A 14538-nucleotide genomic window follows, 5' to 3' on the forward strand; every position below is an offset into this window, starting at 1 on the left:
TATCGAACCAGAACGACGTCGTCTCGCCATCACCCACGCGCACATTGGTGATGCCACGGTAGGTTGCAAAGAGTTGCTTGAACGCTCGCCAAGCGGGGGTGTCCTCCCGCGACGGCGGGTCGGTGATTTGTATTCTTCTTCCTACCCAATTGGCAGAAAGGCGCGTCTAGGACAAGGTGATATTGATACTCACGTTTTCTTTGGGATTTATCATGACTAACAGTAATCACACTCTGAGACATGCTCTCTTCCTCTAACATGTTCAACCAACCAAATTGTTTTCTGTTTTTGGTCAGGGAAGACATAGAATGGCAGAGATGGTGGGATCAGCGGTTGTGCAGGAGGTTGTGAGTGGAGCCTTCTCATTGATGCGCAACAACCATGAGGAGATGGCGTCCCAGAGTCACCTCATCGCGAGAGACTCGAGTTGCATCTCATAGAGGATGCCCATCATAGAGGTGTCTTTGCTGAAAATGAGGATGATGATCAAGCATGCCTTTAAGGAGAGCCGTGATTTACTCTACAAGCAGCAAACACTGTGGGTTAATCTTGAAGGAGGAGCAGAGCAAGGGGTAACAACACTCGCCTCCTCTTTACCTAACAGGATTATGCATGCTGTAAAGCCTTTCTTTGGCACTGAAAAGGGCTCGATCAGCGGATCCTGTGTTAGAAGATTTGAGATGTTTGCGCAGAAGAGCGACAAGTTTGTCAGAGACGTAGAGTCTGGCTGTTCCCTTGCTCCCTATAGGTTTTCCAGTCCTCTCATCACACAACTTCTAGAAGGCAAATATATGGGCCATAAAATGGTAAGCGGAAGCCAAACCCGTACGCTTTCAATATTTCCATGTTGTGTCGAAGATTATGGTGTACTGGTAACTGTGAAATTAGATTTCAAAGATCTCAAGACACCAACAAAATGTTTTAGCCTGAGTTTGATGCTACGGCTATCAGAAAGCACGGACATAGTTGGGATTTCCACTAAATGTTTGCAGTCACTTGAGCCACAGTTCAAATCTCTGGCTGATGTTGCATCTGGAGAACTCATTGGAATATCCACACAAGTCAATATGATTACACCGGGACCAGCTTTTCGGGAGTTTGTGTTCGACATAGTTAACAATACCATTAGAAGTGTCCGTCAAGAGCCATTATGCTGCATAGGCGATGGGTTTCAGACTTCTGGTAAGAACATGCTCTCGTCCCAATTAACAGAGGGGTTTCCAGAACAAGTTAGCTATTTGGGGTTTGACTGCTTTATTTCAGCCGCTGAGTACAACTTCCAGAGCTCAACCGCTGAAACGAACAGAAACATCATAAAGGCCTGGCCAATTCTACAACTGTCAACTTACTTCCTACCTCATTTCGTGGCGCAGACGGAGGATGGCGAATGTTGTACTTACTTATTGACAGCTGGAAGAGAATTCTGCGGGCCTTTAGATTGCTTATTACAACTTTCAGAGGTGGCAGAGTTTTTACCATCGCTAGCAGTTGATTGTTTCAATCTTGAACCTGAGCAGACAAAATACACGATACTCTGGTGGTCGGCACATGGTCATGCAAACTTTACTGTTTCGAAGCCAATCACTGAAATAAAACGTGCGCCCAAAGTAGGCGACAGGTCCAAGACCAGGAGAATATCAAAGAGAAAGCGGTAGAAGTTCAGGCTTCAGATTAGAGATCACCTCTATGCTTAGCCTACATGTAGTAGCTACTTTTAGCGTGGCCTGTTAAATTATACTTGATATCTAGTACCTGCTGCGGTCGTACTGCTATGGCGTGTGAGTTGTAATATACACGCACTGTGCTCTTCTCTTTCTTTTCTGAAGCACCCTTGTACGCTCTAGTCTTCTGGCTAAATGGATAAAGCAATTGAACCAGCTTATGTTTTGTATCAGGCAAATTGCTAATATGCATTTTCATTTTCACAGTTTATAGATACAGTGGTATATGTCTTGTAAATATTATTGATTCAAGCATCGCTAGTCTGACAGAGATACCAGTTGACGGGGGATCGGGGATCAGCAGCAGCATAATGTGATCACACGCTGTCGGCTCTAGAGATGCCGCTCCATTCGAAGGGATGAGTCATTCAGATGATCAGATCGAGTTGTTAGCATGGAACCACCACATTCGCAGCTAAATCTTCATTTTGGTATCACTTTACGTTTCGGGCGCAAAAAACCACCAGATTTTGACAAGATTTTCTCAAATAGCACTAATCCTGAATTGAACACGAATTGACACCGTTTCTGACCTGTGGAGCCCAATTGGCAGGCCCAATTTGTTGAGGTGGACAAGAGCCCACCAGTCAGTCCAGTTAAAAAGTCAAACAGCACAATAAATAAATCCCCCTCCCCCACACAAAAAAAACAACAAAAAAATATCCCCAGCGTATCCCCACCCATCCCCAACCGTATCCCCACCCCATCCCGCCGGGGATGGGGAAGACCCGTCCGCCGCCGCCGAGCCGTGCCCGTCCACCGCCGCACGCAGCCGCCGAGCCTGCCCGTCCGCCGCCGCGCTCAAGGTCCCTTGCTCTCTCCGCCATGCTCGGGTCGCCGCCGCCGTGCTCGGGCCGCCGCCGCCGCCGTGCTCCTGTGAGGCAGCCGCTGCCGCCGTGCTCGAGCCAGGTCGCCCGCCGCCGCCACCGCCGACGTGCTCCTGCGAGGTAGGCCTCTGTGCTCCGGTCGCCGCCGACGTGCTCGGGCCGCCACCGCCGCCGTGCTCGAGCCAGGTCGCCCGCCGCCGCCACCGCCGACGTGCTCCTGCGAGGCAGGCCTGATAAGGGGTGGCCCGATCTTCTCAGTAAGCACGGTGGTGGTGATGAACACACGATGAACACAGCGGAGATAATACGATGAGGAAGTGGAGATAACTTGTATGACGCCGACGAAGTCTCTCGATCAATCCCTGTCGCCAATGCAACAGCTCTCAACCCTGCAAGATATTCGCAACTCCACACACTTGCGCACGTAGCCGCCGACCACGAAGCAGTAGGTTGCAACCTTCTAATTCCCAATGGAACAGCAGATCACACAAGACTTTCAGTATCAAAACACCAGATCGATGCGAATTGGTGTATAGATTCAATAGAGTTGCAAAGCAATCAACTATGAACTAGGGTTTATCTTAAACGTGGTCTAAACCTAATTTGGGGGCGTCCTGGGCACTTATATAGGGGTTCAGGACGACCAGAAGTCGAGAAAATACATTAAAAACCGACCCAGATCGGGATCTGGTCGAGACTGACTCGGACATGGCCGGTCAGGAGGCCGGTCGACTGGGCCAGGGACCGGGTGGTCGGGTTTGAACCGGGCCAGGGACCGGGTGGTGACTGGACGGGGGTTCCAAGCTTACTGGATTGTGCCCGGTTGGCACAAGTGTGAGAGCCGGTTGAAACCGGGCTCATCCGGTGGTGCGTCCGGTTGGACCGGGCGTGGGGCCGGGCCAGCCGGCGTGGCGGCCGGTTGCGCCGGGCGTGAGACCGGCCTAGACTGCTCTTCCTTCGCGCATGCCTCCCTCTCCTCTCTCGCGCGTCCATGGGATATCTTCATGTCCAGCTCCATGTTCAGCTGCTCCTCTCCTCCTCGTGCGATGCTTGCTCCCTCTTCGTACCTGATCATACATAAGTAACAAGACTTAGCCAGTATAAAGTTCTCATCAATCAAAGTACCACTTAGGAACAAGTTCACCTGTTGTTTTAGTAGCTTCGCACGAGCTCTTGTCATAGGTCCAATCCTAACTTCATTGGACTTGAGCTTCACAGCAGCGTCGTCTTCATCTTGTAATGACGGAGGTAGTGGTTCGGTAGGGATGTCCTCATCAAGGCCTCTGTGCTCCGGCCGCCGCCGCCGTTGTGCTTGGGCAAGGCAGGCCAGCCGCCGCCGCCGCCGCCGTGCTTGGGAAAGGCAGGCCGGCCGCCGCCGCTGTGCTCAGGCCGCCGCCGCGCCGGCGAGGGGATGGGTATCAGCCCCGCCCGTGGTCTCTGGCAAGGGACATAGATATTTTCGATTTTTTTCGTTTTAATGAGATTTTTTGTTTTTAAATATGGGTTGGCTTGTTAATATTGCCACGTCAGCCTTACATGTGGGCCTTCCATTCCAAAATGGCTATCAATTCGTGTTCAATTTAAGATTAGTGCTATTTAAGAAACCTCGTCAAAATCTGGTGGTTTTTTGCGCCCGAAACACAAAGTGATACCAAAATAAAAATTTAGCCGCGAATGTGGTGGTTTTATGCTAACAACTCGATGAGATCAGATGAGATGCAGCTACCGTAGCAATAGAGTGCGTGTGCTGGAGCAGAGTGAGCATACCGGACTCCCCCGTTCTCGGTTGCACGCAAAAAAAAAATCGATAAAGGGCGCTTCATTATTCAAAATATTCAAGCATTACACCCAATCTCTGCATAACTAAGATGCACACAGTCGTTCAAGTATCAAGTCTGAAGAAAAATATAAGAGATCGATCGAAAGAGCCAAACTAGACTATGCTACGTTGGCTTCAATCCGCCTTATATGCAGCCACCCATGTCGGAAAATAAACTCCTTGGCGGTGTTCTCCAACCGTGTAGACACCTCCATAAAGAGGTCTCGGTCCTTCAAGCGCTGAAGTGGCGACCATGAACGGAGCAAAGTCGTACATCGGTAAATGACCTGCATGAGAGAAGAATTCTTGTCATTGAAAACCTTCTCATTTCTACATAGCCATAGCGTCCATACTACTGCAATCGCGTCCACTCTGATAAGTGTTTTATACCTAGTATCTACCCCATTTAGCCAATCGCCAAATATATTTGCAACGCTACGAGGCGGGTATAAGGTAGAACCTATCTGAATGATTGACCATATAGATCTAGCAAACCTACAGTCGAAAAAAAGATGTTTTATTGTCTCATCTTGATGACAGAAAACACATCTTTTACAACCGTGCCAGTTGCGTTTAACAAGGTTGTCTTTGGTTAAAATCACACCGCGACAAAGGTACCATGCAAAAACTTTCGTTTTCAGTGGTATCTTCATCTTCCAAATGTACTTATTATTTATAACCGGTTGACTAGGAATGGTAAGCGCGTGAATTGACCGAGAAAACCCCACGATTATAATACCTTAATAATGTGATGCAGCTTCCGAGGGTTGTTCTTTTGCCAGCTAGCCGTTCGTGGTAAGAAAAAGAGCAAGAGCAAGAAAAACAGAGATCCCATCCAAAGAAAGGAATCGAGAGGGAATCTGATAGGGAGGGAGAGAGACGGGCACGTTCGGTACGTCAACCAGAAGGATGGAAGACAGATTCAGAGTAGGAGCAGCAGTAATTAACAGCGATCAAATCAGCCAGAGCATTGTCGTCCATCAGCGGCTCCACGGATCGCTTCCTTCCTTCGAGCGGACTCCACAAACACAAACACATCGCCGCCTACATCGACGACATCTCACCAGTCAGTACCGTTCCTGACACCTAACAGATACCGATAATGTCGATCAGAGGCTGGCCGGGTTTCAAGCGACTGGAATATTGTATAATTGTTTCGAATTGTTTCCATAATTTTAACAAACTTTTAGGTGTCCCAAACATCGGAGTAACTGATATGTCTCTAGTATATAAAGCTTTTTTTTTCTGTGGACAAAAGTACAAGCATTCGGAATTTCAGCTAGCAGTCGACAACTTCCACATATATCTGTTGCATATTGGGTTGGCACACTGCTCAGTGCTCACTGTACTTCAGAAAAATTGTTTTTTTTTTCTTTTGGTCAGTGGTACACCGATGTACACATAGATCAGCGAAGCAGCTGGCCTGAGTTGACAGCTGAGTAGCACACGCATGCAGACAGAAATCCAGGATAAAATAGTTCTACGAATGAAACAATTCTGTCAGATCAGAATGAACATCTAGGACATCATCAGATCTTCACTGTATCTGAAACACCTTCCAGTTCCACACTTCTACAAGCATGAAACAATCGGTGAAAGTGTCTACGGAGAGAAGAAACCAAACTGAAATAAACAAATTTAAATATTCCATTTGCTACAAGAGTGTAGAGGCCAGTCAGACTCAGATGTTACTTATAAACAGTCAGGACACTAAAAGGTTGTCCAAGGTAAGGCTACTCTGATTTGTTCAAGGTAATCAGATGCCTATGAACCATCTCTAATCTTGGCCTCGAATGTGATCATATCATTTCTGCGTGACAATCAGCGGGTGGATCAGGGGGGAGGAAGAGGCCTCCTAGCAGGCGCCCTCGCATCCAGCTCCCTGAAGATCAAGCAAAACAACGCAAAAAAAGGAATCAAGCTTGAGAACCAACAGAACATTCTGTGCCATGTCTATCTGAATATTGCTAGCTAGTACCTGATCCGCTGGCTGATTATTGCCGCGAACTGCGCCGGGATCTTCTTCAGTGCCTCGAACGTGAACTGCTCCTCCTTCTCGGCCTGCGACATCTCTGTCGACATTATCTTGGTAAAATCCACAAACTGCAGTGAAGTGTAGACTGAGTTGATTTAGCAGATGGCATAAGCATATCCTCTTACAGACACAAGTAACTATGCCACTACATCATACCTGGAAATTATCGAACTGGAGTTGGTTGTCATGGATTTGCATCAGATCGTCATCCCATGGCCCATCACCTACCCCGACAAGGACAATGGATAGAGGGAAATGACTGCAAACAAACAAACAAATGATACATCACAAACTAGGCGAGTTTTACGATCAGAGGGAAATGACTGCAAGCAAACACAGACCACTGAATCATTTCCCAAAGTATTTGATTATGGACTATTTGCTTCAAAAAGTAATAATAATCTAAATAAACAATTTATTAACTTTTTTTTTGCATAAACTAGATCTGTTTTAGCCTTTGGCTGTTACCACCAGTATTATTTACCTGGCATTTATGAGGGCTTGAAGCGTCCTTTTCTCTATGTAGTTCTCTGATCTTCATTCTTCCAGGTTGCTCGCACAATGCGCACAGGAACATCTTGGAACCTAGAGTAAATTACATGAGCAACACAACCACGGAAATTAGTAAGAAAATTCTTGGAGAGTTCATGTCAGACAAGGTATGAAAATTGTAAAAGCCACATGAAAAAAGCCTTTAATCACCTGCCCGTCAGTGATTATCAGCAGGATGTGGTACTGATACCTAGACTCTTCAACAATCCCCATTGCAGCTTCAATAATCGGAGCCAAAGACGTCGGGCCTGAATCAGAAATCATTTATGAACCACTGCACGAATGAGACCAATTTTTTCAGAAGTTGGTGACAAATGGTACCAGATAGCCGCACGCCTGCAGCGATCTCTCTGTATCTCTGAAGGACCTCCGGGACGCCAAGGCACGCCCTCCCATCCCTGTAGAAGCTGAACACGTCCTGGTCGTGCGTCGACACTGGTGGCAAGTAAATTCACCACCAGTTGAGAGACCATTCAGCAAGAAGAAAGGGTTTGAAAGGACTTCAGAGACTCCTTACTGTCCCCGAACCCGAAGCAGGGGATCTTGCTGTCTTCGTCGAAAGCCGAAAGCCTGTCCCCGACGATGCCGATGGCTTGCTCGTAGGGGTTCAGGGGGGAGGCGCCGAGCTCGAGGTGGTGCAGACTTCTACCGCCGAAGCAGTGCTTCCCTGTGAATCCAACCAAACTGCTCTAGTCATCCATGCCTGTGAAGGAGCTAGTTCAGACAGTAGGAGTAAGTGAAGAGTACCAGTCCACTCGTTGCTCTTGGTGAAATCGACCCCGATGATGAGGTTGGAGGACTCGAGCCCGACCCGCTGAAGAGCCGCCTTGACCTGCCACGATCCATCGATGCCGGAAGTATTAGATTCTGACTCTCCGTGGGATAAAAACGTGCAATGGATAACGGACTGCAGCTGGACAAGGTACACTGTTTTACCTGATCCAAGGTGTCGTAAGCTTGCTCTGCTCCTCTGCTTCCTCCATGTGGCCCTTCTGCTTCGTGTTTCTTGGGGAACACCTTCCAGGTGAAGACGGCGCAGAAGAGCAGCAGGAAAGCCGAGAGGATCATCCCGGGAACAACGCCGGCGGTAGCGCTGCAGTCACGAAGCGAGCTCGGTGTTTTGCGGGGATGGTATCGCTGTCACCCGTCGCAAAGCAAGAACAGACTGACAATGTGTGTGAGGAGATCGAGCCTTGAGGGTGAAGCAGAGCTGCTTGCACGCCCCCACTCCTCTTAAGCTTGAGACGAGGAGAGGAGGAGAAGTGGCTCAAGCTAAGTGGGAAGTTTCCAGGGAATGAAACAAAGAAAAACAGTAGAAAACGGAGGACGCGCAGAGGATATCGGTGAAGACGCTGAAAGGAGCAGGAGAGGAACCGACCAGCGGAGCAGAGAGATGCTGTGGCCATGGACAAGGGAAAATCCCATTATCATACTGAAAAGGTGAAATTTCTAGACAAGTGCATCGCCGAAGGATGATGTTAATTTATATGTGTTACCTTAAAAATGGACACAAAGAAATTGAATTGTTGAAGATTGAGGCATACCTGATCGAAGAAGCTTCCTCAGATGGTGGTTGCTGTGGAAGAATCTTTGCTCTACAGCATCAGCTCACCACTATCTTTGTGCTCGTATAAACACCATGATGCGCACACATAATCTGGAATTATATGATTAAACTAGTAAGTAAGAGGACAGGTGTGCTTGCAGGACACAAGGACCATTCGCGTACCAGTCCAGAGCAGTCCGCGTGAAGTGAGACGGGAACGCGACTTGACTTCCCCATGCCGATGATAACGAACTGCAACTGCAACGTCCTGGTATTTTCAAAAAAGCAGTATTTCTTTGTCTATAAATCAGCTGTAATCCACAAATCGGCAAAAACAAAAGGACACGTCGCAACGAAACAATCCTGTCAAAGAATGGAACATCTTCACTATATCCCTGGGTGGTAACTTTTACAATTACACGGCGCCGTCTAATACCCCCTCGTGAGTCTGCACACTACAGAATACAAAACACCAAGAAAATATCCCAAACATCTACATAATGACAGAACCCAAACACAGAGAGAGAGAGAGAAAAAAAATCTAATTTCCTTTTTTCTGTCTATAAACAGGACGAGCAGACTCAGTATCCCAATCCGTATCAACATCCCACACGCCACAGGCTATATCAGGGGCTCCGAGAGCTCCATCTCATTCGAGGCCTCTTCCGTCTCGGCCGGCGGAAGCCGCACGTAGTTCAGCCCGAGCCACTGCCAGGGCCAGCACATGTACCGGTGGCGGCCGCTGCCGCTGCTCGGGTCCGCCCTGCCTTCCGACTCCTCCGCCTGCCTGTTCAGCTCCTCCAGCCTCTCGCGCAGCCTGGCGGACCTTGTGTCAGCGAGCTTGAGTGATTTCTCCGCAGCGTCACGTGCTGCCATGGCGGCAGCAGCTGTTTCTTCCTTGAACTTGAGCTTGTTTTCCAGCTCCAGCATCGATTCCTTTGCTTCCTCTAGTTCTTTGTGGAGGGACGTTAGCTGGATGGAGAAAAGAGTGGTTAGAATTCAGTTCAGCTTATCAAATAATCAACAAATTTGTTGGTTACAATAAAAAAGGATGCTTGTGAACACTCTACATAAATAAGTCATCGATTGTATCGGTAATCTACATATCATCTTTTGAAACTAAATCGTGAAGACATGAAAACATATCATGTGCAAACATAGATCTTTGTGAAAATCTGTAAGTCGATATCAAGATGGTGTGTTTCAACAGCCAGATATTATCCTATCTCACATCCACCCATATTGCAAAAGGCCCACATCTCACTTAGCCCCCTTCTCAGTCCACACAAACACGCGTGCGCGCGCGCGCGCACACACACACACACACACACACACACACACACTTCCCACTCACGAAAGCCGCCTAGGCAAGTTCCTTTCCCTGCAGCTGGAAACACTGGCCCCAACAGACCTGAACGCTGGGGCCTTCATCCCCCGCTTATGTCTGCCCCCATGCTGCTCCCCGAACCCAGAGGTGTACTCCTCCTACACAGCCGCTGCCAAGTATAACTTGATTTTACAACATAGCAGTTTGTTGATCAAGTTGAACAAAGTTCTTGCTTAGGCCCTTTTTGCTTTGATCTAAATGATGTATTGTGCTTTTCAAATAAGCAGACGTTCCCCCTTTTGGGGAATAAGGTCAGGAGAAGGCTCCCCCTCGCTTACTAACAGTGGAATCCATCATATTTGTGTTTGTTGTACAATTTGGATTCGGAATGATGAACAGAAAATTCAAGCTTTAGATCTGTTGGTTGTTCCATATTCATTGTTTTCGATTTGACAGATTTGTTCAGCGCAATTGAAATGGCGCACAGAAATTGCACGGTTCAGGCCCTAAACTAAACGTTCCACAGGGTGTGAAGATTTAAAATTTGGTCTAGCAAACAGTGAAAAAGTATCTATTCTAGTTTTTGTTCTTTTCTTTATTCTCAAATCCTAGAATCAAAAATGTTTGGTGGAGTTAAATGGCCAGGGAGTTGATCATGAGGATGAACAATTAGGGAGGGGGTTCGGTGCGGAGTATTTGATTAGATTGCATGTATTTTGCTGCGAAATGGTGTGGAAGGTTAATCCAGTGAAATCCCACCTATCATTACATGATCTGGTGGACAGTATTGAAAATATTCAGGCCTGAGCCAACCTGATACGTGTTTATGAAAGCATTATGCTTCCTAGCACATTCATGTATCATTCATACAGCTGCAATACAAGATATAGGACTGCGTCACTGCACTGCGACTTCTGCCACTACTGTGGAAAGCCCTTCCAAACACTACTACACATCAATTAGGTAAAAAATAATCTATACCCTGTAGGCATCGTTGCTTGAGGCATCTAAATATTTTTTCATTAACTAGTGATTTTACTACAATATGATGACAAGGTAATATTAACACTGCAAGTAGGAACACTAGAATGTCATGGTATGATTCACTTCCAAGATGTAACTAAAAAGGTCACTAGGAAACAATGCACTGGGACGAAACTTAATAGAACAATGGAACTATCATATAGCTGATTTTAAGCCTACCAACATGTCAAACAAGACATGTTTGGGGTATCATGGATACCTACTTAAGCTGCACCGCATTATAAGTCATATGTTTGTCTCATTATGTAGAATAATAATAAACATTTGATTGCTTCCATGATCAAAACTATTTATCTGTATCAGTATACTATAACGCATATGGTCATTACTTGTAATAATGTTTCAACTCAACAGCAATATATGGTGCATCTTAGTCTGTTAAAAAAAATTGTGATGCTACAAGTAGTCAAGTATGCTAAGCATGCTACAGCCTACTACAAAATTGTTCTTTGTGCTTTCTTGTCAAAACACCACATATAAGCATGCTCACAATGGAATATCAATTATCATATAACAGCAATGCTAGGTGATTAGTTAGGGTGAATCACTGGTTTTCTAAGGTAACTCATTATCAAACAACAACATGCAGAAGTATATAGCGCTTGTTTGTATAAGAAAGCACCTGAATCTGGAACTCTTGTTCAATTGATCTACCAGCATCAGCTTCCTCCTCTGCAGCCATCTTCCATCTTTTAATCTCCTCTTCAGCAGCTGTCACGTCCATCATCAGACCCTCAACCTTAAGAATGCATCATACACTTGTTATGGGCTTGCCTCATTGTTCCAACCTTATTAAGAGAAGTTGCGAAACAGCAGTGTAGAAATGAGGAGAGAATTACACTATCATTTGCCAGCCTTTCCTTCTCTTCTAGATGCTTTATTTGCTTCCGTAACTGTCCAATCTCTTTTTCTTGCCCTTCCATCCTAGTCCTAAGTAGACCAGACTCCGCCCTAAAAGCCAGACATGGATGAGCAGAGACATGAATCAGAATTAGGACTATTTCAGAAAATCAGAAGTAGGAAACATCATTGCAGCTCCCGTTATCTGTATCCAAATGCCAACAGTTGAATGTTAAATGATGGTTTATACCATCAATTTGCATAGATTGTTGTTGGTTACAGAGAAGGCCAGAAAGCATATGAATTAAACCGCATGTGCATTTCACACTAAACCCAACAATGGATGGATAGTCTTCCAATATCATTACTGTTACTCATCTCAACAGACTATGCGCAACAATGGCAACCAAATGGAAAACAGAAACTTGAAACACACAAGAACTAGAAGTTAGGAAACATATTGGAGGGCTCAATGATCATAAAGAGAGACAAGAATTCATCAGTGAGGGTAAAAGCTACCTTTGTGCTTCAACAAGATGTTGCAGCTCAATGATCTTGATCTGGGACTCCTTCATGCTGTTCTCCAATGCTCCAGCCTGCAACGTTGGTAGATTGCACAGGAAAAAACTTAGTGCGCTAGATATCGGAGGACCATGAACGAACTTGTAAAACGATGACATATACGGTGCACATACATACCAGGGTATAGACCTCGTCCTTCTCTTTGCTGCCTGGCCTGTGATCCCTGTGCCCGTTGAGCCCAATCTCGATCCCGGCCTCCCTGAGCCCATCCTCAGCAACCTTGAGCACCTCGGTGGTGTTGGCCTGCAGGGCGCTGCGGAGCAGCACCCCGATGTGCTCCTTCTCGCGCAGGAGCTCCTCCACTTTTCCTTGCAGCTCGCTCACCTTGCTGCTCCCCCTATCCCGCCACGCGGCGACCTTGTGCAGCGCCATGGCCGCGATGTCGAAGGCCATCCTGGTCCCTTCGAGGGACACCTTGAGGCTCTCCTCGACGTCGGCTTCTTTCCACACGAACACGGAGTCGGGCAGCGCGCCGGCGGCGTCGGGGTCCACCAGCGCGACCAGCTGCCGCACCTCGTCGTAGAGCTTTGAGGCGCACCCGATCTGGTCGGCGAGGAGCGGGGTCAGGGTGGTGAGTTGGTCCTTGAGGGAGGAGAGCTCGGCCTCGCGGTCCGAGAGGGACTTGGAGAGGGACTCGGCCTCGGCGGCGCGGGACGCGAGGGCCGCCTCGAGCTCGGACACCTCGATGGCGATCTGGTAGTTGCGGTCGTCGCGGTCGCGTCGGGCCGCGGCGATCTGCGCGAGGAGGTCGTCGACGATGTCGTTGGCGCGCTTGAGGACCCCGTAGGCGAGCGCGGGGAGGCCCGCGGAGTACTTGTGGGAGGTGGGGAGGGGCGCGGGGGGCGTGGAGGGGGAGGCCTTGGCGGAGATCCGCTCGAGCCCCGAGGCGAGCATGGAGGAGGCGGTGGCGGCCTCGGACTGGAGGGCCTGGAGAGAGCGGGCGGAGGCCGCGGCGGCGGCGGCGGATTCGTCCCGCTTCCGCAGCGCGTCCTGCGCGAAGGCCTTGAGGCGGCCGAGCCGGGTCTCGGAGCTGGCGAGGGCGTCCTCGGCCGCGCGGCGCAGGCGGCGCTCCTCCTCCAGGTCTGCGGTTAGGTCGAGGATGCGCTGCTGCTGCGCTTCGGCGTGGGGGTGGGATGGGGGTTGGGGTTTGGAGGAGGGGATGGAGGAGGATGAGGAGGGGGGTGGGGGCGGCGGGAGGGGGTCCTCGTCGACGTCGGAGAGGGCGCCGGCGTCGTCGTCGTCGGCCATGGCGGAGGTCGCGAGAATTTGGGGGATTTGGGAGGCGGTGGGTGACGTGACGTTGATGAGGTGCGTCGACTGTTGGTTGGGTTGGATTTTCGAGTTGAGACTTGTGCACAAGAATAAAACATGGAGTGAAATGCATGAACAGTCCTTGAAGTTGCCGACCATGTCTAAAACAGTCCTCAAACTCAGGACTTGCCTCATTGCAGTCCCCTAATTTGCTTTGAATGTTCATCTACGATCCAAAATACAGAGACCAATGTATCTCTGATGTGTCATCGAATCAGGCCCACAGTTACGTACAACATCTAATCTGCCTTAACTGTGATCCACTTGTCAATGGTGGTGAAGAAAAAAAAAACCTGCAGCGTTCCAGGATTCGAACTCACGACCGTACACTCGAGCTCACAGTCACAACTTAGATCATCTCCCCTCGTTCCCCATATGGGCTCCAGTGTAGATGTTTTAGGGCCTATATCGGAGGCGCTAGTGGTAAATAAAAAATAGGGCCGAGCGGCTATCAGTCGCGGCCCATATACAAAATAATTTAAAATTTGAAAATATAATAAAATTCATACCAATAGTAGATTTATAGATAGTTCGGCCATAGTTGGCCAATATTTATACAAATTTAAAAACATAAACTAAAAAAAACCTAAAAATCTAGTAACCGTCGTCGTTGCCGCCACGCCATAGCCCTAGGAGGCGGTACATCGCCGCCGCGTAGTCCTCGTCCTCGTCACTGGGCTCCTCCTTCTTCGGCTGCGGGAGGTGGCTGCAGCGCTGACCAGCGTCGTCGCGCCTCCTGCGAGGCCTGCTGGACTGGCCAGTCTCGTCGTCGCTGTCTAGGTTGATTACGAGGCCGAGGCGACGGCCGCGCTCCACGCCTTGCCGAACTCGTCCGTCGTGGCGAAGGACTCAAGCTGGGCTTGGCGTAGCCCAGGGAACTCCTCCGGGGTCGTCCTCCGCCTTGACGATGGAGGCCGCCGCCTTGTACTCCGGC

General features: G+C 48.5%; 1 protein-coding gene and 1 pseudogene across 1 annotated transcript; both read right to left on the reverse strand.

Moving 5' to 3' along the window:
• Nucleotides 1-6324: 6324 nt before the first annotated feature.
• On the reverse strand, nucleotides 6325-8073 carry LOC124657623 (annotated as a pseudogene).
• Nucleotides 8074-8864: 791 nt separating this feature from the next.
• LOC124653047 (myosin heavy chain, embryonic smooth muscle isoform-like) lies at nucleotides 8865-13541 on the reverse strand. The gene is made up of 5 exons (XM_047192102.1): nucleotides 12411-13541; nucleotides 12231-12307; nucleotides 11711-11822; nucleotides 11494-11610; nucleotides 8865-9472 (listed from the first exon to the last, which is right to left on the reverse strand). The coding sequence occupies exons 1-5, from the start codon at nucleotides 13539-13541 to the stop codon at nucleotides 9122-9124; spliced, it is 1788 nt and encodes a 595-aa protein (XP_047048058.1). The 3' UTR covers nucleotides 8865-9121.
• Nucleotides 13542-14538: the final 997 nt, after the last annotated feature.

The sequence above is a fragment of the Lolium rigidum genome, chromosome 5, assembly GCF_022539505.1.
Source record: "Lolium rigidum isolate FL_2022 chromosome 5, APGP_CSIRO_Lrig_0.1, whole genome shotgun sequence".
NCBI lineage: Eukaryota > Viridiplantae > Streptophyta > Magnoliopsida > Poales > Poaceae > Lolium > Lolium rigidum.